The following is a 22,536-nucleotide window of genomic DNA, read 5'->3' on the forward strand; positions in this document are numbered from 1 at the left end:
CAGTCAGTCTCGCAACGAGTCTGAAGCGGCCTCTGGCTGAAGACTGTTGCTGTATGACAGTATCTTAACTCTAATGGCATCGGGGCAGCAGAGACTATATGTCCTGCTGACATCATCAGTTGCTCTGCTAGTCCACCTCATTTGCTTTAGATCATTTTTACAAAATATTTGTCAATGCTATTTATTTATTTACTATTTTTGGATTCTTGCAATTGAATTTCTCTCGATTTTAAATGTGAATAATGAGTGTGTCTGCCAATAAATTGATTATTTATAGCCAAAAATATGGATATATTTATAGTGAACTGTAATTTACTTCAAATAAACTAAAAAGCTTTAGCATAATGAATACAGTGCTGGTTTTACAAACTGAGCTGAATTTCAGAAATGTATCCATCGCAGGCTTGAAATGAATTTTTTACATCACACTATTTCCTTTTGTTGATATGTTATAACTCTAATTCCGCGCTTTTTAAGGACCATGCAACAGTTAAAATGCACTATTAAATGAAAGAGCAGATATGTTTGCATTGTGATGTGTTGAGCAGAGCTAACGGTGCTGGCTGCTGCTGCTCCGCTCTCCCTCCTGGTGCATTGTGGTCTCTGTGCTAAAGGAAGCTGCTTGCGCCGGAATCTGAAGAATTCGAGGTGTCCGCCAAGTCTGCGTTACCTCGGCAGCTCGTCTTTCCTCTCCCCGCACCTCTGTCTTATTCTTCAGCCCCCTCCCTGCTGGCACACTGTAAGTTTACCCGACCCTGTTCGGGACTTCATCTCTTATTTATCACCGAATGTCTCTGGCGCGGCGTTAATCTCGGCTCGGTGGACGGGCGTCGCTAACGTTAGCCATGCGAGATAACGTCCCGCAGCAGAAGCTACGCGGCTACATAACGCGGAACTGTCTAATGAAGCCTTAGCATGGGTCGGTAGTTCAGCAAACACGACGGTTTATCTGTCCCGTTGACCTTCGTTAATGTAACTTAGTAGCTGGGGGCTAATTACCCGGCTAACTTCAGTGCGCATTACAGCATTAGCTAGCTAATAATGCTCATTCTAAACAAAATTAGCCAAAATGAAACTAACTCAACCCCCAGCGCAAACAAAACTGCACATCTTTTCAAACTCATTATAATATAAACGTCATTTTCCACGTTTATCTCGCATTGTTTGACTTTGATTGTCGGTGTGGGTGTGTGCACGTCCCAGCTCCAGCTCATTAAGACCGTTTTTGATAAAGTATACAAGATTACAGTAATCGGATACACAGAAGAAAGACTCGTGAGGCAAATTACAGGGATGGGTGGATTAATTTAAGAGGCATATCTCAGTCTCTGAGGCTTAAAGTCGTAGTGCGGAATGGGGGAGGCAGCTGTGATGAAGGGAAGCAGCTTTTTGTGGTGAGATGCAGCACTCTCTCAGCCAGTCTGAGCAGACTTCCTGTCTCTCACACACTGAAGGCTTTAACTGACAACATGAATAACTTGCAAGGCAGGAAATCGTTCAGAGGTGAACCGTGGGGACGCATTTTCAGGATTAATGGTGTTTCAGTCACTTTGTTCTTTAAGCAATCTGTTCATTTTTCTCTTTTTCCCCCAGGTTGATCAAGGAGGAAAGAAAAAAATGTCTCAGGCGGACAAAATGAAGGTGAGCCGTCAAAATGTCAAGGCTTGTTGTATCTCATGGCCTCGTGAGGTGCGGGCATTACCAGATTCCTACTTCTCGTGATGCTCTGCTCTGCTTCGCTGCCAGATCGACCTGATATAGCTTCTCTTTGTGGCTAAGTTTTTAGATATTCCAGTTTATTCACTCTGAATCAGAACTGCATGCTAGGTTGTGCAGGTCTCATGACCACACCAAACAACTTCTTGTAAAATCACACAAAATGGATCTGTTACAATAAGAGTTTAAAAAAAATCAAAGAAAAAATGTATCTTTGATATAGTTCAAACAGGAACAGTGCATCTAGAAGTATTCACCCCCCTTGTATGTTTTACCCTTTTATTGCTTTTACAAATCAATCGTGATAAACAAAAAAACTCCGTAATGTCAAAGTGAAAATATGCAGCATAAAAAAGTGTGTAAATATTCACCCCTTTTAAAGTCTGTTTTTAGTTTTTGTTTGCAATCGCAGTAACTGAATGAATGACTGGACCTAGCGTGAAGCACTTTGGGGTCTTCTGGACTTGATCAGTACAAGTGTGGGCTGGTAGCCATTTTTTATGATCCAATGTTCGACCCGAGATGATTTTGTCCATTGCAATAAAACTTTGCATGATCTGTTTATTGTTAAACAGATAGAAATGACAAAATTGATAATTTTAATGTTTTTGAGATGGAAATTAGCACCTCATTGAATCCATGAGTCGTCCAGCATGTTCAGACAGAATTGGACTAAATATCGGATTGAACTTTGAACTTTGCTCTGCAATGTTTGGATTCCTGTTTTAAGTGTTTAAATGCACCAGCTGAAAATTCCTGCTTTTCCAGAAGATTCTTACGTCTTTTGTGCTTCCTCTGACTTCATGCTTCAACAACTCTCCAGCTGCATTACCATTGCAAATAATGCACAAAAGTTTGTCAGCATTTTGCTAATGTCGAAAAAAAAAAACAAATTCTGCATTTTCCATTAAATGAGAAGCGTAATTAAAATCTCACGTGGAGAAGTTTATCCACGAGGTAAGTCATTAAAAACCGTGCAGCACCATCATTCTTCGACTGTCGTCCTCAGCGGCAACATCAAGTTGTTGATCATGTGACTCGTGTGATGTGAAGAAAGTGTTTCCATTGTAGTTTTGTGAAATCAAATTTGATGCTGGCAAAAATAAAAATAAAATAATACTTCATCCTAATGCCGATATTTTTTATGAAAAATTTTTTTCTCTCTCACAATTGGCGTGTTTCCATTAAGCAAATTTTTTTCAAAATATCAAATTATATGGTCACCGGAAATGCAGCCATAGACAGAAAATGGCATTCTCAGCATTGAACATCTATACTGTAGACTGATGCTTTTGGCGCTAAGTTTCAGTTTGTTCACAGATTTTGAAAAATGTTGGACTGGCTGGTCAAGCGTAAAATCTGCTTTACAAAACCAAATGGTCAAACGTCGACTTCTCCTCGTTTCTGTGGAATGAATACACACTGTAGTTACGTTTTAACCCGGAAACATGCAGCTCAGTAGCTCAGTGAGTGAGGGGTGACATCCATGGCTTTGACTTCATGGTGTTTGAAATGGCCTAATCTTGAGCCTTTGGGAACAGCTAATGTCTTGTGGAAATAATGCAGAGATGTTCCAGCTGCCCTGCTTCTGTAAATATAAAGTTTTTTCATCTCTCGGTGTTTCCTATGTGATGGGAGATGTAGGTCTTCTAATTGGCTGTCATACTATTGCCTGATTACATTCTGGTCTGGATCTAACTCCCAGCAAGAATGTAAAAGGCCTCTGCACTCAGTGTAGTTTTGGAACAGTCCTAACTTTCTCCTCTAACTCTCACAGCAGGGGCAGTTCACCAACCCAGAGACCCCGGGGTACGTTGGATTCGCCAACCTTCCAAATCAGGTTCACCGCAAGTCAGTCAAGAAAGGTTTTGAGTTCACCCTTATGGTTGTAGGTGAGTATATTGTTACTTCCTGTTGTGCGAAACTGGTTTTGTCTGTCCTGAGGAGCGATAGTGATAGCAAGTTTTTCACTGGGTAGTCCCAGATTTTGTTCATATCTTCGAGTCTCTTGAATGTAGCTGCTCAGCCGGCTGAGCGGCGTTGTTAACTCCTGATGTGTGTGTTTGTGTGAACCTCTGGGATTGTTGGGAAAGGGGAGGAAAACGGGGGTGTGTGGAGGCAGGGTAGAAACTACCCTGAACACGGCTCATCCTTCTGCTTTAAAATAAACCAGAGGAATGCAGCCTGTGGGCCTCGTGGGACAGATTCACACAGCCAGGCCTTCTGCTCTGTTCACTGCAAGAATCCTCACTTAGTGCTTATCTCGAGCAGGAATCTGGATCATGAGCAAATAGCCGTTTCCTGTTTCTTCAGCATAGCTTATAATTCTTCCTGACAAGTAGCAGTGACAAAGTTACAATGAAAACAATAAATCACCAAATGAAGACAGTGTTGGAGTTTTGTCTGCATATGATAATGATAACAAAGAAACTTTCTACGTGTTTCAGACATTTTGATTCTGTCACTTGGTAAAGATTTAGTTGGAACCTCTGGACAACCATTACTTAAAATCCAAGCTGAGACACAGTATCTTGACTTGTTTCATTTGGACTATTTAAGCTATTTGGGCCATTCAGTTTATGTTGAAGGTATGTTGTCACATGAAGGTAGAAATATTCCAGATGTTTTTAGTCACTTGCCTAAAACTGGAAATTTAAGCAAATTAGTTGGAAAGGCTGATAAATATTTGTAAAACTCATTAGCCTATCCGCTAATGTTCTAATTTTGCGTTTTGTATCTTTGACAACATTTAGTGTAATTAGCTTCCCCTAAATTATTTTGTCTGGATAAATTCTAAAGTGCATATTGACTTAGCTGTTTATTAAATTTCATTTAAGTAAAGTTTGACATCTGTGTCGAAGTTTTATTTAAGAATTTTTCAAATAATAGATGGTCACATTCATGCTCTTATTTTGGAGAGGGTGAATGTTTACCCAGCCGTTCCGTTTCCTCTCCTCGTTCTCCACCGGTGATGCGGTGCAGCAAATGACCTTTAATCTGTTCCCAGCAACAGAGTTAGCAAAACGTAACTGAAACCATGAGTGAAAGGTTTGTTCTAAAATCACTTCCTGAGTCACAAACCACAAGGGGAGTGTCAGTTAAAAATATTAGTGAGAGAAACAGACGGGAAGAAATAATAACAATGAGATTAAGAGTAGGTCATGCCTTTCTAAATGATCTAAATTGTATGTTTAATTGGGAGGAAAAAAATAATGATAAACATGAAGAATGTGGAAGGAATAAAAATGTAGAACATGTATTGATGAATTGTGAAATATGAAAGGGAGAGACTGAGAAAAATAATAAGATGGATAGCAAGAGTGACATCACCTAACATCAGCGATGGATGATAAAACCGTCTCTCTTGACTCACTGAGGGTTACATTTTGCTTCCAAAAGTCTGATGGGACTCTGGAAAAGACTGTTGATGTGTTCATGTTGTGCTAAAAGCAGTTAGACTATCAGTGAAGCTATTCAAACCTAAGGTAGCATCACAATGCTAAACATGTAGCAGCAGCACAGATGTCTCCATCGCTAATGTCAGCGTTCACAGTCTACATTTCTAAAGAAGCTCCATGAATGATCAGGAGGTCCTGAAACTCTGGAAAGCTGTTTGAGTAGAGCAGAACTTTGCTCCTGTCTGATGGTTGAATAACCTGAAAAACATTACAAGCAACACATTTCTTAGTTGTTGGGCTTGTATGTCAGTTTATTCTGTAATTTAGCACCAGAAAGAGTTTCTGAATTGAATATATTGCTGATTTCTTCGATACAATTTTTGATTTAGTTAGTCATCTGGGTTAGAGGAGTCAGACGGAGTCAGCAGCATTAATCTCTGCTGCTGCCAGTACAGTAATGTCATGTAAAAAGCAGTTAAGGAAGAACGATTTTTAGTTTCACTTCAGCATCGTCTGTGAATGTGGAATCGAGAGACAGTTTCAGGGTCTGACTTTTTGGGTTGTGAATAAACCGAGGCTTGAAAAAAATCAGACGTACTTTATTGACATTACACAAATGCAGAACTGTTGTTGGAAACAAAAGGTTGCTTGGCTACTGAAGTACACAGAAAAACTATAAGTGTTCCTAAACTCCCCTTTTATGCTACAGACTGTTTCTTCAGCAGTTGTGAGGATTTATAGGAAAAATTCCTATTAATTTCATGTTTCAGGTTTTCCTGAAACTAAAACTTGTTAAACTCGGTGGTAGGGGCACCAGGTCAGTCATCCAGCAGCATTCCATGTTTTTGAGTTATAAAAATGTTTATAAAGTTGACAGGAAATTGGAATACTTATTTTAGTTTGGTTATGTTTGTCATTATAAGGCTTTATAAACTGTGTTCAGGTATTGTTAGCACATAAGTAGAACAAACAGTTCTCAACCTTGTGGGGGCGCAACTAAAGCCTGGTGGCCCTCCAGGTGCAGACGACCTGCCCTGTGTTTCTACATGATGGGAGGCCTCATGCAGAGTCATTTCTGTTTAGTTTTCAGCCATTTCTCGTTGAACCAAATTTGTTTCTGCAGTTAATGTCGTGTAGCACGGATTTAAAGCGTGTTATCTTTTTGTTTAAAGGTGAGTCTGGGCTTGGAAAATCCACCTTGATCAACAGCCTCTTCCTTACTGATCTTTATCCTGAAAGAGTCATCCCTGGGGCAGCAGGTAGAACACACACCTACACACACTTTTAATTCCATCTTAAATCTGCAGTTCAAGTCCTGTACCGCCTGCTTTGTATTTTGTCTCTGCAATAGAAAAGATTGAGAGGACGGTTCAGATCGAAGCATCAACTGTAGAAATAGAGGAGAGAGGGGTGAAGCTCCGCCTCACCGTCGTAGATACTCCGGGATACGGAGACGCCATCAATAGCCAAGACTGGTAGGAAATCACTTTCACATCTAATAAGTAGATATAGTTTTTACTTGCTCTGTGTTCAGATTTTATTGCCAGTGTTTCCTTCTGTTGATCCAGTTTCAGCACCATCATCGCCTACATTGACGACCAGTTTGAGCGCTACCTCCATGATGAAAGTGGCCTAAACCGCAGACACATTGTAGACAACAGGGTTCACTGCTGCTTCTACTTCATCTCCCCTCTGGGCCATGGGTGTGTGCCTCCTGACATGCAAACACCGCTTATGTTAGAGCAAACGCTTCAATAAGTCAGCCCAATGTTCTTAATTTTAGGAAATCAGCTGGTGTTTAAATGTGAAAGTGATCTTATGTATCTTTGCGAAATCAACCACTGTCCCCTTTTTGCTCTCCAATGATAGACTGCTGACTGTAAGCTCCGCCCACCAGGTCACATCTGCATGCGCTCAGTTAACAATACTTACCATCTTAGCAACCTTGTTGCTATGTTTAGCAACTTTTCAGACTGAAAAATTGGTATCAGCCGAAACGGGAACCGTCAGGTCAGACTTTTTAAAGATTGGTGATCAGGGCCTGAAAAGCTGAAATGACTGGCACCAGATCATGTGTGATTTATATGGGATGGAAAGAATGACTTTTCCAGGTAGATTGCAAAATTTGAAAAGATCTGCGTTAAATAGATCTGGTAAATTGCTCAGGATTTGTCTCTTTGTACTAATTGCATTGCAGTTTGAGTTATTTAGATGTTAAATGTACACCACCACTCCTGTTTGATCAGCCTGGAAACTGCAAAATAATTTTTCTCTAATATTTGCTGACTTCTTGGTTTCCTGTCCAAACCAGCCTGAAACCTCTGGATGTCCAGTTCATGAAGGCCATCCACAACAAGGTGAACGTGGTTCCGGTCATCGCCAAGGCCGACACGCTCACCCTGAGAGAGAGGGAGAGGCTGAAGCGCAGGGTAAAGAGTTTACCACGGCTCCACTTCCTGACTCACCATCACAGCAACTGGGAATTGGATCTGGAATGGCTTCATAACTCACTTTTTTGTCTCCTTCTCTTTTTTTAAAATAATGCTAAGATTCTTGATGAGATCGATGAGCACGGTATCAAGATCTATCACCTTCCTGACGCCGAGTCGGATGAAGATGAAGACTTCAAAGAGCAGACCAGGATCCTCAAGGTTGTTGATTCTCTACACAGCAGCTCATTTATCACATTCTGCATCGAGATTCCTAAAGTCGTCTTTTCACTTCAGGACGCGTTCCATTTGTAATATGATATGCTACTTCTCTTGTTCAGGCTAGCATCCCGTTTGCAGTGGTGGGCTCCAACCAGCAGATTGAGGCCAAAGGGAAGAAGGTCAGAGGTCGCCTGTACCCGTGGGGCGTGGTGGAGGTGGAGAACCCAGAACACAACGACTTCCTGAAGCTGCGGACCATGCTGATGTAAGAGAGCAAAGAGCTGAAACTACAACTGCAAGAACAGTTGTCCCAGAAATGATTGTGATCAACAATAATGTTGTTGCTTTCAGATAATTTTCAAGTAATATATTGAAAATTGCATAATAATGCAAATTTATTGTCGGTGATTTCTACAAAATGATAGTTTATCCAGATGTTTCAGACAGTAACGATCAGAGAGCACTGTCTTTACTGTGCTCATTTTAACACTTTGTTTTTTAAGGTGCCTGAACTCTGTTAACATTTGTTTTTGGGAAATTCTCTGGAATCCAGCAAGGGTATTTGTTGAGATTGCAAAGCTTCATTTTTTAAATTTGGGACCTCTTGTACTCAAGGTTTTTATTACATACTGTATGCACTGTTTGAAGAAATAAAAACAGTGCATACAGTAAAGCAGAGCAGGACCGAACTTCCTGTTTTTACTGTAGAGTTACTCTGTCACTCTGCTAGTAGCATAGAGCTCTTGAAAAGAGGAAAACGACATTCCTCCCATGGCATAATTGACTCCATTGACTTCAGGCTGCTGCCATCTTAAAGAAACACAGATGACAAATCTTTGATTCTCCCTTAAAGGGGAAACCGTCCGGCCTAAGTCTGTAAATATCTGTGAAGCTCCTAACTTGGTCGCTGTTTTCCCACAGAACCCACATGCAGGATCTGCAGGAAGTGACCCAGGACCTGCACTATGAGAACTTCCGCTCGGACCGCCTCAAGCGGGGTGGCAGGTTGTCCTCCCATGGTTACGTTCTGCCTCTGTCTCCTGCGTACGTAGCTGTCTGCCTGCCTGCTCTGTCTCACCTCCCCCACCTCCAAACAGCATCCCTCCACCGATGACATGTTAGGGTTCACAAGCTGCATTTCCATCGCAAATGTGCACAAATCTGTTGATATTCTGCTAATGTTGGGGAAAAACACAATTTTGCAGTTGCTACATTTCAGTTAAAAAGGAAAATGAAATCAAAACCACATGTGAATAGGCTAGATCACGTGATAAGTCATTAAAAATAATGGCAGCCACAGATGTTAACCTGGATTCAATAAGTTGGAATGAAACCTAGCCTTGGTAAAGCCAACTGCACATTGTCTGAAGAAAACACAAACAAACCATCGTCCCGCTACCACTTCCTGTCATCTTCATTGTTTCTGCCAGTAGCAACATCCGACTGTTGATTATGTTACTCGTGATGCAAAAAAAGTGTTCTACTGCACTTTTGAGGAATACATCCATTTCAATTTGGCTGAAAACCAACCTCATCCTAGTGAAAAAATGTTTTATCAAAAAACATGAGTTTCATTTCTAAACTGGTGCGTTTCAGTTAAACAAATTTATTTTCGTAATTTCAATTTGCACAATTCTGTACTGAACGGCAAACACAGCTATGGACACCTGGTGGGTATCAACATGGTTGAATTTAGCTAAATAATACGTTAGCATTAGCAAAACTACTTGAGGTGTAGCTCAGCTAACTTTTTAGGTAGCTGCATCCATTTTCCTTTGATATCTGTATGTACAACTGATGCTAGGAGTCTTTTTTTTTTAAAGAATTAGTTCTGCTGTTGATGACAAAGCATGTGTAGTTTGTGTCTGTAGATTAGAATCAGGATGAGTGTGTGTGGAGTAACATAGTGTGGTTCCATCACCGTTTAACCCCTGAATAGTCGAGTCGGTTTAGCTCTGTGTTCTGACGTCAACCACAGGAAGTGGTTTTTGCTGTCCGACTGCTCCGCCATCTGTCCACTGATGGCTGTGCTGGTCTCCACTTGTGGCGAGGGGGAGGTAATGTTTTTATCTTTAGAGGGGAGGCAAGCTGTTCCCCGGACCTCGGCACTAATTACTGCTTCTTCTGGATCTTCCTGCTTTAGACTCTTTTAGATATTTGTCTTAGAGCCAAACGTTTCCCTCTGCAAAAAGAAGACTGACACACTAACCGTTTTCCCTCTCTCAATGTGGCTTTTGTCTTATTTCCCTAAAGCTGCTTAAAGCTGGATAACAAGCGCTTCCTCACATAGTGTTTCTGAGCACTCTGTGTTAATAATCAATAAATCAGTGCACAAAGCGAATGGCACCATATTAACCTCCCTTACTGCTTTCAGCTTCATTTGTTGAGTGTTGAGATAAAATATTACATGTTGGTAATGCAGCCCATGTTGAGTGAACAGAGGAAAATTACAATGAATGACAAACTTATGAAACAGTTATTAAAATTAGGAATGAACCGATCCACTTTTCTCACTTTTGATATTGATATCTGCAGATCGGTATCGGCCAATACAATCCGATACTGAAACACGGCTGCATTGACTTAAAATGTTTACCTTTTTAAACATAGACATAAATGCACTGAAATATAAATGGATTTGATAACTGCACCAACAGCTTCACAAGCTCGGTCAAAACTGTAAAACAACTTTCATTTGTTCACTCAGAATAAAACATCCAATGTAAAATAAATAATAATCAAACTGAAATTGACAAAACCAACAGATTATGTTGATCATATAAATAATAAAACTCCAACAAACCTTTTAAATGGTTCAGAAAATGAAAATAGGAATTCTAAATATCATGTAAAATAAGTAATAAGGCATGATGTCACTCCAAGCACAAAGCATAGAAGTAGACTGAATAGATCTGCTCTTGTGCACATTGTCACCGATACCTGATCTAAAGGGGTTTTTTATTAATATTAATATTGGATCTCTTTAATCTTTCATTTCAATAAATACACAAATTATCAATTAAATGTAGAATTAATTACACATTCCTCAAATAAATGTATTGATTTCATTTTAAAACCAGATATAAGAATTTTATGTTCGAATAAATTATTTCAAGTTTCTTTTTTTTTTTCTTTATTGAAATCTAAACGTGTAATTCTTTATCCAATTATTTTATTTATTTATTTTCAGTTTTAGACAAATTAGCACATTTAAAGGAATTCCTTCATAAATTATTTGTTCATTGTAATTTGCCTCTTTTCACTCTCCATCTCCATGGCAACCAACAATAACATGAGGCATGACTGAGGTTGTGTCTCCTGTGCAGGAAGGCCCCCGAGCCGGAGGAAATGGACAAGGACATGATTCTGCAGGAGAAGGAGGCCGAGGTTAGAGGCTGACCAATGTCTGACCACTTTGTCAAGTGCAACATTCACTCATTCTTCCTTCTTTATGTTCATAGTGGCCATACTTTTTGTCGGTACACTTCTCATATATTGGAAAAACTGAGAATTTGCCAGAAAAAAATCTAAATCAAATTTTCAATTTTTGGAGCTCAGAAATGTCAGATTTTCTGGAGACATTTGCTCTTTTATTTTTATACACAGAGGCCCTGATAAGCCATCATACTTATGCCTTTATTTTAGGAAGGTGACGATATAAAAACCTTTCCGGTGCTGGCCTAGAAACAATCCCGGAGGTTTTTCCCATCCTCCTCATCTCCCATGAAAACCTTGAGTTCCAGTAACACAGATTCATTCGGTGCCGCTTCCTGCACGGCATCGGGCCATTCCGTCAGACTGAACCGAACAGACCCACCACAACAAAAAGCCGGATTCGTCAGAGCCATATTGGAAACTAAGAGATCCGGACCAGGAATCTGCACCGTTTATAATCTAAATAGACATTTTTGTTTTCAGTCCAGCTGAATAAAAATCATTTAGAGCCACTACTGGTACATGACCTCTCAGTTAAACAAATAGACATTATCAACAGCTCACCTGAATGAAGGATTGATTTCTATTATGTTTGAATGGTTTCTCCAATCTCTGATTGGCTGCTAATTGGTTCTGACTGATTCAAGTGGAAAATCAATCAATTCCTTTCATTTATTTAGGCTAATTTAAATAAAAGGAATATAATATAATAGTAAGAACCCATTGTCCATTTTAGTGTTTTACACATTCATTTGAGTTTGCGTTTTGCCTGAACAGTGGTAGATTTTGTCGTTAGTCGGGGATCTGTGATGTGTTGGATTTGCAGGCTTTTTAGCTCCTTGTTTTAAGTTCAGATTTCCCGTCACACCTCTGCATGTTCTGTGTCGTGCAGCTGAGGAGAATGCAAGAGATGATCGCTAAGATGCAGGCCCAAATGCAGAACCAAGGAGAGGGAGATGGTCAACACGTGTAGAAGGAAAGAAAACACGGGCAAACATCATCTTTGGTAAGCGTCAAACCAGGAAGCGCGCTCCGGTTTCTGTTCCCATAGCGATGTAACTTTTTTTATCGTCTCCTTTCAGGTGGATTTTAACCGGCAACCAACTGACCCCTAATGTTTAGTTCCAGATAGTCTGAAGTCCTTTTTTTTCTTTTCTTTTTTTTTACATTTAGTTTGATATACTCAGTGTTATGTTTATATATTTACATATAAAACTTTATTTTCTTTCTATTTTTTTATGTATCTTTTTTTTTTTTTTTTTTACATTTGCTTAGAAGAAATCAAGTCATCCATCTCACTACGATGGTGACTCATGTTTCTGTTACGTTTATTTAATTTGTGGACCACTTCTGTTCAGAAAGCCAAAGTTTTGCTGCATCTTTTCACAAGTTTGTGAAAAATAATTCCTGGGAGAACCAACTATGGTGGGAACTACTAAAAATGCCTATAACCTTCCCCCCTTTTTTAACCCAATATGTGAATTTCCATTTAATAGGACATGTCCTGCTCAGTGTTACCCAGTTCAAACTCTCTAACTGGTCCCATCCTCTAACCTGTAAGCGTTCAGAAGGCGACAGTTTAAACGCATTCAGCCTTCAGCCTCGTCAAAGGTTTTTATTCAGGCATAGTTGAAGTCAGGTTTTTATCCAGTAGTGCTGTTCTCAGATCAGTGTAGCCATATTAAAACTGCCTTTCACTGTGGTTAAGCTGAGGCTTCTGACAGTCTTCCTGTGCACCTGACTGGAGTACCGAGGCGTGACGTCTGCTTGGTGCTTTAAACTAACCGGGTGCTTTTCCTCTCATGTGAAGTGTGACGTGGCGCAGCAGTAGCAGTGAGTGTGTTCTGTTTTAGGTGGAAGTGGTGAATTGTGATGGTTTAACCCTGAACTCCTCCCAGCTGCTGAGAGCTCTGGGGTCGGGAGGCGACCCGGCAGGACCAATGTTCCTCAAACCTGCCAAGATTTGGGTTCTTCACATTCGTCTTTGTGCTGTTTCTACCCACCATTTTAAGTACCAAATATTGTTCTTTATGCATATATTGAATAAAACAAATGTTTATTAAACTTTCAACAAACTCTCTTGTAATTTGGATTTTTATTCATCTTTACAATCTTTGAAATAGTGCAGGGCATGTTTCCCCGTCAGGCCAACTGAGACTCATCACACAAACGGCCCCAAACCTTTAAAGGGCCAGTATTATGTAAAATCCTCTTTATTTTTAACATGTTATGTCACTACCCCATCACAAACATACCTGAGTAACACTTTGATTTTTTTCATGCATGTTTGAGTAATCTTTTAATCTCCCTTAGCAACCAATTGAGCTATTAGAGACACCAGGGTGGACAAAGTTCTGTCTCAGTGCTGCAGCTTCCAGGCTTCCAAACAGGATCCCACCCTCCACTCGGCTCCTTCAGACTAGCAAGCAGCAATTAGCGAACTCCAGGTGGAACAGCGCTTCTGCTGAGCTCATTATTAATGCTGATGTGATGAAGGTGAAGTTTCAGAGGAGTATTTAAAGAGACAGGCCCAGTTTCAAGGCATTAAATTACACAAATTTGTAAGTCATATTTGATACATATGAAGCATTTTTATAGCAACTGAAGGTCGAGTCTGGAAAATACCATCCATCATATCACCCAAGTTTCTACTAATATTTAATGTTGCAGGGATTTCACACTAGATGCCCCTAAACATGACGGTGATCAGTAATCACTGTGCTCCAAAGCCCCAGCTCACTGATTGGAGGGAGAAAATGTCAGTGGAATGAACAAATTTAATTTTGTCATGTCAACTTGTCCCTTTTTAATGGCGTTTCAAAGAATGAAAGGCGTGATAAAAGGCTCCATAGAGCAAGAAAAAAAAAGACAGGAGATCATTTTCAATAGTCTTTATGATAGCAGATTTCTTCTCACTAACAGGTATACACAACGGTCTAAATGGCATGGCTTTTTTTTCTTTTTGTTTTAGTGTTAAATACTCTTTGTTCTTAAAGAAAAACTGTAAAAATATTTAATTGTAACTAATTATAAGATCTCTTTCAGGGTGTAGAAGGAAGATGGCAGTGGTACGACAGGTGGTCTGTTTGTGGTTGTCAGAGCTGTTGTGTTCAGGGACAGACAACGGACAAAAAACAAAAAAAACAAAAACGAGGCCGGGTCACATTACATCCAGTAGGGGGTTTCACCGTGAAGATGGAGTCATGTTACCATTTAAAGTAAACCTGAAAGGAGAACGTGGATTAGCAGGTTACAATCAGAGACGTGACGTTGGTTTTAGAACGCCGGCGGCGGAAGCGGCACCTGCACACTCTCTCCATCATGTGTGTGACCAGACGGTCAGAGATGCCTGGGAAGGACTCCTCTGCCAGGCTGAAGGCGTTCTCCAGTTCCTCAATGGCTCCGACTCCACCGCCGCTGGCCCGACGCTTGTCTTTCAACTGGGGGGGAAGGAAAGTATTGTCAAAAACTGGTCCGGTTATGTCAATGAGTTGCAGGCTGTGATGAGGAGGAGTGTGACTTACCTCTCTGAATATGGGCGTTACCAAAGCAGACAAGCACTGTGACTTAGGTTGTCGTTTCATAGAATCTCCAGACTAAAGAGAGGAGGAAGAGGAGAGGTGAGCGACCTGACAGAGCAGCTGCTGGCTGGCTGCCGTGTTCGGCAAGCGGGACGCCTCACCTCTGAGTCTGGCTGTGGGTAGCCTTGCTGTAGCTGGCTTATAGATTTGACTGTAGGGAAGTTCCACAGGGGAGTCTGCTCAACGTCACCGTCGGCGTCCCTGTGAGACGGAGGAGAATGAAACACTGCTGACTCAGCGAGCGGCCAGAAATGCTCTTAAAGCCACGGTGGCACTGACATGTCTGAGTCGTCGGAGCTGGACTCCTCCCCGTGTCCCTCGGATTTCCAGCGCCGGTATCGGTCGATCAGCTCTGTGAGGTACGTCGTCTTCTTGGTGTGACGCGTGATAAACTTATGCTTTAGGAGCTCTTTGGCGGTGGGCCTCTGCAGACACAACACAAGTACAAAAAAATCACAACCCATTTTTTTACTTATTCTCATTAGGACCTCACCGATCCACATTTTTCACTGCCAATAATGATACTGATATCTGAGGTACTGAATTGACTCAAAATGTTCTTTTTTTCTTCTTTTAAGAAACACGGACAAAAAGGAACTGAATCATAAATGAATCTTAGAACTCTGCATCAGTTCAGCTCACAAACAGCTTTGTAAGTTTGGTCAAACGTGTAAAAAAAAAAACTTTCATTTGTTCTGTCCGTGCAATTAGGAATAAAACAGTCAATGTAAAATAAATGATAAAGAAACTGAAACTATCTCAGGTAAACATGCAAAAAAAAAAAAACCTCCAATAAACTTTCTTTTAAATGGTTCAGAAAGTGAATCTAAAAATTCTAAATATAATATAAAATATATATAAGCCGTCATACTTATGCCTTTATTTTAGGAAGACATAAGTAAAATGTATGAAACAAATAATAAAGCATGGCGTCACTCAGAGAATAAAACAAAAAATTAGACTGAATAGATTGGGCACATCGTCACCAAGAATTTTTTGCAATATGGAACCGATACGGATATTAACTTTGGTTTGGTGCATCTCTAATTCTTAAATGTTTTAATTAGTGAAGCTCTTTTTCCACATTGAAAAGCTCCAGAATTGTGAGCTACGAGATCGGACGCAGCTGTGGGACTCACAAAACGAGGGTCTTTGTTTAGGCAGGCCTCCACAAACTCTTTGAAAGGTTTGCTGTAGGGGCCCTCCAGGGTGGGCGGGGGGTTTTTGGGGATGAGGAAGAGTACCCTCATGGGGTGCAGCTCTGAGTTGGGCGGCTCTCCTTTAGCCAGCTCTATGGCCGTTATCCCCAGGGACCAGATGTCGGCCTGAAACAGAGCAGAAACACGTCGTCACGTCATGCGGCACAAAACGCTGCAACTAAGAACTAGACTTCAAATCTAAAGCCCACAATGTTTTCCCACACTGAAACGCACAAGAAAATGAGATTTTAGTAGATCTTTATGTAATAAATCAACTCAAAACAGAGGATCATAAAACGTCCTATGTTTCATCTGGAAGTTTTCAACATTTTGATGCAACAACAATCTGAAAAGTGTGGTGTGCGTTTAATTTTTAGAATTAGTATGAGCCTTTACTGTACAGAAGCAGAACAAAATTTGTCACTAACTCAATATGAACCCAGAGTTTTGTGTGTTTTTCATGTTTAATGATTAATATTATTATAGATTTTTTTTGTTTTCTTAAATATAATTTTTTTGTCTCTGACATTTTGCTTGTTCTAAAAATAAAGTTAGGTTCCAGAACAGTATGCTGAGCTTTAAGCGTCTCTCAGAGAACAGTTCAATCTGTCACTTTATGCTAGTTTACGGTAGCATAAAGTGGTGTGTGCTGTGGAACCTCTGGAGGAGCTGCACCGATCGCATTCAAAGTGTGAAACTCTGAACAGCTGTCAGTCATGCACTCTGAAGGGAGGGGCAAGAAACACAAGCTGCTGGTGAAAGTAACCTCAGAGAGTTTTCTACCCGCCGCCTCAGTAAACATGAGGAAGTGGGAGTTTGGGTCAGATGTGAGCAAATGCTAACTTCCTGCTGTAACCTAAACCTACAGCCAAGTAGTTCAGATCAAAGCCTAGTTCAGTGTTAGCATGTCTGAGGCAAGAGTGGAAAATTACCATTTACCATCTAGTCTGAGTTCAGTTTCTAAAAGTGCAAAGCAGACGCTGTTACAGACGCCCAGCGTCTGTAACAGTGACTCTGTCACGTCAAAATGTCAGTCATGGTGCTTGTGCTTGCCATTTGCTGTTGCTCCTCTCTCACCTTGAAGTCATAAGCCGATTGCTTGATGACCTCCGGCGCCATCCAGAACGGCGTGCCAACAAACGTGTTCCTCTTGATCTGGGTGTCTGTCAGCTGGCCGGCCACTCCGAAATCAGCAAGCTTCACGTCGCCCTGCTCCGACAGCAACACGTTGGCAGCTGGGAGACAGAAGAATAGAGAGAGAGAGAGGGAGAGAGAGAAAGAGAGAGAGAGGGAGAGAGAGAGAGAGAGAGAGACAGCTCAATAAGCTGAGTTAGTCTTTGCTATCTGTTCCAGAGGTCCTAAATGCTCCATGGTGAAACACCTGGTCTGGAGTAAAACTGCGGCAGCCTCATTTGATCAGAGGCACACTTCATCATAAACAACACAGGGCTATGATAAATATGGAAAATGTCAATTTAAATACATAAAATTAAACAAAGTTGTGCTTTTTTTTAATCTGAAGGACGTAGAGTTAGAGGATCTAGATGTCTCTCTTTAAAGGGTGCGCTCCCTGCTACCTACCTACTTGCCTAAGAAATCAGAAGTCAGCAAAGTCTCTTCTTCATCCAGTGTTTAGTCTCCATGGTAACAGTATCATTATACTTCCATTAGCGCTTGGAAGTTTACAGCAGATAGAGGACCAATAAATACCAGGACCATAAAATACCAGCTACTGGTTCTGTCCACTTCTGATCTGCTGTGAGAAAGAAGTGACCGTTAGCCCCGCCCCCCGGGTCACGTCCCGTGGTTGACAATAGGATCTCCACCGTTACCAACCTAGCAACCATTCAGACAAAGTGAAATAAAATAGGAATCTGCAGGTCAGGCTTTTTAAAGATCCACAATCAACCAGAAAACTGCAGTCGGTTCAGCCCTTATATTCAAGTATAAGAAAAAACTATTTTACCTTTTCACACGAAAATAGCCAATATACATATATATAACAGTATGTAATACTGATTAAAAGCACTCTAAAAGTTTATCATAAGTTAGTTTAAGTTTGTACTGGTTTAAACTAAGTGGGTTTTTCTCCCGGTTGGCAGTAGGCTAATCCCTAACTTTTATATTTAGTTATTTTTTGCAGCTCTTTTGTTTTATGTATCACTGGAAGATTCCAGAGAGAAACTAACGCCTCCTGCATGCCCCCAAAAAATAAAACCCCTTTAGCCATTTGAATGTTTTTGGAAGGTCTAAGGAAGGAAAATCTCATAAAAGCAACAGCTGTGCATGTATGGCCCAAATGTAAAGAAATCTACATTTGACCCCTGAGAAAGACGGCAAAATCCTCACATTTGGTCTTTTTTTTTTCCTACTTTCAACACATTGGATTTTAAGACATTATGAAACTAAATGATCCACATCTTTCACTTCAGCTGTCTCAACAGAAGCACTAACCTGAACGGCTAAACTCTCCAGGCCACACCCTGCAGAAGAGCAATCCCTGAAACATGCTGCTGAGACCAAGACCCTGAATCTGACCCTGGATTCAGCACTAAAAAGCACAAACACTCTACAGAGGAGTCAGGAAGCAGGGAGGAACGACGCCTTCATTTTTCTGCTAAATATTAAACACACTAATAGTCCAACTTATTAAAGGTCTCACTGTGGGTTTACCACAATCCATCTGTTTCAGGAGTAACAAAAACATTTAAAGGCGCAGAGTGATGGGTTTTTCAGTTGTTACTAAAACGCTTCATATTTCAAATTTGACTTTTTAAGTGAGATGCTTTACACAGCTGAATGGTTGCCAGGGAGATTAATGGTTTTCTACATCAAGGCAACACTCCTGGTATGTTTTTCATGAGGGAATAACGCTGTCTCATGATGGAGAGCTAAAAGAAATGTCAATTAAAAAAAAAAGAGATGTAAATGAAAATAAAATACCAATGTGAATATGTTTAGCGCCTACATTACAGCCTCACACACGCTTGTGAAATCAAGCAGGAGAATGTGTGCAGTATGGCAGAGTGTGAAGCATCTGGTTCTGGCTCGGCCAGCACCAGGCTGTAGTCACACGTCTTCCTCTACCTTTGATGTCTCTGTGAATCTTCCTCTCCGAATGCAGATACTCGAGGCCTTTGAGAATCTCCCGCAGTATCGTGGCGATGTAGGTCTCCTCCAGAGGTCCGGGGCAGAGCTGGGCCGGCGAGAGACGGGACGGTTTGGATTCTCGTTTTCAGTCTGGCCGCAACAACAACGGGCTGCGCGAAATGTAGAAAAGTGTCTTACCAGATCCAGAGCTGATCCTCCACCTAAATACTCCATGATGATCCACAGCTTGGTCCCCTGCAGTGGGAAAAGAAAGAATAGAGTATTAACTGACTGTTGTTTCACATCGTCTTTAACTTATTTTAGAGCGCCTGACAATTTATCTCCTGGTTCTTATTTCAACTTTCTGTCAGGTTACAACCACATTAGACTTATTTTTTCACTTTTCTATTTATTCAGATTTTTCTATTTTGTTTTTTAAATAATAATGACAGTATTTCATTTATATTAACTTATGGATAAATTGTTGCTCCTTCTTTCTTTGATTTTATTTTTTTACATTGTTTAGTTCATTTTAACTCTTTGGTTTCCTTTAAAGGAAACCAAAGACTGTCGTTCCTGTGCAGCACTTTGGTGCAGTTTTATACTTGTTTTAAAGTGCTATATAAATAAATTTGACATTGACATATTTGGATGTCAACACAACGATTTGACCTAAGTCACATGAAATAAGTCTCGATTATGCTATAATTGTTTATTTTTTTTTATTTGTTAGCATAAAAACACAATTGGGATTATAGGGATTTTGTGTAATAAAATTAGGCTGGAACAATTAATTGTGATTAATCAATTACTGAAATAATTTTGTAATTGATTGATCGTTAAGTGCAGTATACAGACTCACAAGAAGGCAACTTGCTGAAAGAACAACATGGTCAGAGCAATAATAAAGCCACAACTGCACAGAAAATATAGAAATGTAGCATTTAGGATAAATATCTGTAAATATGCTCTAATCAATACTTTTCAAGTGACAGTTTTAGTTTCAACTGGTTCAAGTTCTGTAAAAAAAAAAAAAAAAAAAAAAAAAAATATATCTATATATATATATATATAGATAGATATATATATATAGATATATATAGATATATATATAGATATAGATATAAAACGATATATATATATACACACACACACACACAGCACCTTTAGCTATCCATTTATTAACGAGTTTATGTGAAGCAGAAGGGTCTGAGGGAACGCTTGGCATTTTGCATGCCAGCTTCACTTCAGTCTAATCTTTTTCCACATCTATGGTGTGGAAATGAAAACTTGTCTGGGCCCAGATTTTCTCACCTGAGCTACAGTTCTCTGCAACTCCTCCACAGTTAGCACGAGTGCGACAGTTAGCCTCAGCGAAGCCGTTTGCTCTCCAAAGTCCTAACGCAAAACTCTGCAATATTCTCAGATCGATTACATTTATGCTGAGACCAAGTTACATGCTGGTGAACTCTGTTTACTGAATTCTTAAGCCAGTTTGTTCTAGTTCATTTTATTTAGGGGTGTCAGAGAGAATGGGGCAGAAAACAAAATTGTGCCTGCCTTGCTATTTAATTTTCATTCATGAAGGATTTTGAAAAGGAGAGACACTTCACAGTTCTGTGCTACTGAGTGTTGGTCTATTTCATAAAACGCCTGAATAAGACATTATTGTTTGTAGTTGTGACATAAAATGTGAAAAACTGAAATTATTGCGAGGCTCTTTGTGTACTGATCCCGTTGTTGTTGTGGGTGGTTTTTGTTTTGTTGTTAATCATCTCACCTTCAAATATGATCCATAATACTTGGTAACAAACGGACTATCACATTGGCTCAGGACTGTGATCTCCTGCTGAATGTCTTCTATTTCATCCTCGGCTTCTTCCAGGTCAATAATTTTAATAGCCACCACCTCCTTGGTGCGGTTGTTGAGGCCCTTGTAAACTTCTCCAAAAGATCCCTTTCCAATCCGCTCCTGCCGGGTGAAGTACTCCTCCGGGTCCAGCTTGGTGTTCTGGATGAGTGACAGACAAATCTAAGCATCTTGTGTGCTGATAAAAGTGCTTATGTTTTATTGTGTGTGTGTGTGTGTGTGTGTATACAGTGAGCTTGTCTGTAATTGACACAAAAAGCACAGAAAGCAATACTGCTATTGCTGCCTTAAACGTGTATTTGACGTGCTACAGTGCTGTGCTGCAAAATGTTAATAGAAAATATGATCAGCTGTGTCTGTTCTACGTCACCATATTAATCATTTGAAATACCAGCAGCAAATAAACTCAAAGCTACGAGGTTGTCTCAGCGTACAAATGCATCAACTGCAAATGCAAAATCATTGAGAATTTAAATGATAAAACAGCACATTACATTTTAAATGGTCGTACAAAGTGTCTCCAATCCTGTTTCTTGCAAAATGTAATGGCAATAAAAATGGTACATGTTGTGACAATTGGTTTAACCGTGTGCCCCGATGTCTTGGACCCCCACCCATCCTTATTCCTGAAAAGCCTGACAGCCACAGGAATCCACTAAACAAAGGATCAGAAAGGTGCCAGGAGGTTCTGTACCTGGTTCTGCAAGTCTCCAAGGTGTGCCATCCCTTCTGCCGGGTCGGACAGAGCGACGGTCACGGCTCTGTCTTTCCAAACTTATCAGTCCTGACTGTTTCCGTCGCTGTTCTCTAGGAAGCTAGCTGAGAGGCTAGCCGAGCAGATAAACACCCAAACTGCTGCCTTTTAACGGGGCTGTCACCCCGCGTACCGTTTTCGGCCTTCAAGCCCAACTGAGGACCGAGCAGGCCCGGCGAGACAGCGAGCTACTGACCGGCACGCTCCATGGTATGTTCTCGGTGAGGACGGAGGGAGAGGGGAAAAAAAATCTCTTTCCGTGAATTAATATTTAATTCATTTCAGGGAGCGCTTAGCCTGTTGTTCATTTAAAGCTTGAGGAGGACAAAATAATGGCTCAGACCGACTGCGCATGCGCTCTGTGTAGGAAACCGATGGAATTCTGGGAGGTGTATTTCCACACTTGTAGCAGAAAGTTCTCAACCTGATATTTTTAATCGTTTCATTAATATTTTAGAGCTGATTGGAGCTATTAAAGGGATGTTTTTTATGAAGTAGTGCGAGGTTATTTTCAATATTAAAAAATAATAAAAATATGAAAAATAATTGTGCGCAAAGAACGACAGGTAGTCAGATCTCCCCCAGTAGGATATTGCTGTGTACATTTTAGAAACATTTTTCTGTGTCTTCTAATTGTTCTCCAGATTTCAAACTTTAAAAGATTTTCTTCAACATAGGATTATATAAGTATCTAATCCTATTTCGACAATAGGATGCTTACATAATAATCGTAATATTAGAACTGGATACTTATGTAAATAAGAGGATAACACGGGTGAATACAAAATTATGGAAATAGTGACCTAATGGATGTGTTAATGTTACTCTTCCAAATAAATAAA

At 40.3% G+C, this 22,536-nt stretch overlaps 2 protein-coding genes across 4 annotated transcripts; one reads left to right on the forward strand and one right to left on the reverse strand.

Annotated features, from left to right (window-relative positions):
• Positions 1-595: 595 nt before the first annotated feature.
• septin2 (septin 2) lies at positions 596-13,276 on the forward strand. 2 transcript variants are annotated; one of them, XM_055032749.1, is made up of 13 exons: positions 596-739; positions 1,594-1,641; positions 3,494-3,608; positions 6,287-6,373; positions 6,466-6,589; positions 6,683-6,817; positions 7,426-7,543; positions 7,664-7,765; positions 7,885-8,030; positions 8,687-8,809; positions 11,092-11,152; positions 12,093-12,206; positions 12,283-13,276. In XM_055032749.1, exons 2-12 carry the CDS (start codon positions 1,618-1,620, stop codon positions 12,171-12,173), a joined length of 1,116 nt encoding a protein of 371 aa, XP_054888724.1. In that variant the 5' UTR covers positions 596-739; positions 1,594-1,617; the 3' UTR covers positions 12,174-12,206; positions 12,283-13,276. The 2 variants fall into 2 exon arrangements, with proteins under 2 accessions (XP_054888724.1, XP_054888725.1); XM_055032750.1 differs by having other exon boundaries at positions 8,687-8,770.
• An 800-nt stretch (positions 13,277-14,076) lies between these two features.
• stk25b (serine/threonine kinase 25b) lies at positions 14,077-22,039 on the reverse strand. Of its 2 annotated transcripts, XM_055032748.1 has the most exons (11): positions 21,635-22,039; positions 20,851-21,081; positions 19,269-19,325; positions 19,068-19,176; positions 17,058-17,215; positions 15,921-16,106; positions 15,061-15,206; positions 14,883-14,982; positions 14,725-14,796; positions 14,504-14,640; positions 14,077-14,424 (listed from the first exon to the last, which is right to left on the reverse strand). In XM_055032748.1, the coding sequence occupies exons 1-11, from the start codon at positions 21,662-21,664 to the stop codon at positions 14,385-14,387; spliced, it is 1,266 nt and encodes a 421-aa protein (XP_054888723.1). In that variant the 5' UTR covers positions 21,665-22,039; the 3' UTR covers positions 14,077-14,384. The 2 variants fall into 2 exon arrangements, with proteins under 2 accessions (XP_054888723.1, XP_054888722.1); XM_055032747.1 differs by lacking the exon at positions 14,077-14,424 and having other exon boundaries at positions 14,443-14,640.
• Positions 22,040-22,536: the final 497 nt, after the last annotated feature.

Source organism: Poeciliopsis prolifica, unplaced genomic scaffold (genome assembly GCF_027474105.1).
Source record: "Poeciliopsis prolifica strain line A6 unplaced genomic scaffold, Auburn_PproV2 SCAFFOLD008, whole genome shotgun sequence".
Classification (NCBI taxonomy): domain Eukaryota; kingdom Metazoa; phylum Chordata; class Actinopteri; order Cyprinodontiformes; family Poeciliidae; genus Poeciliopsis; species Poeciliopsis prolifica.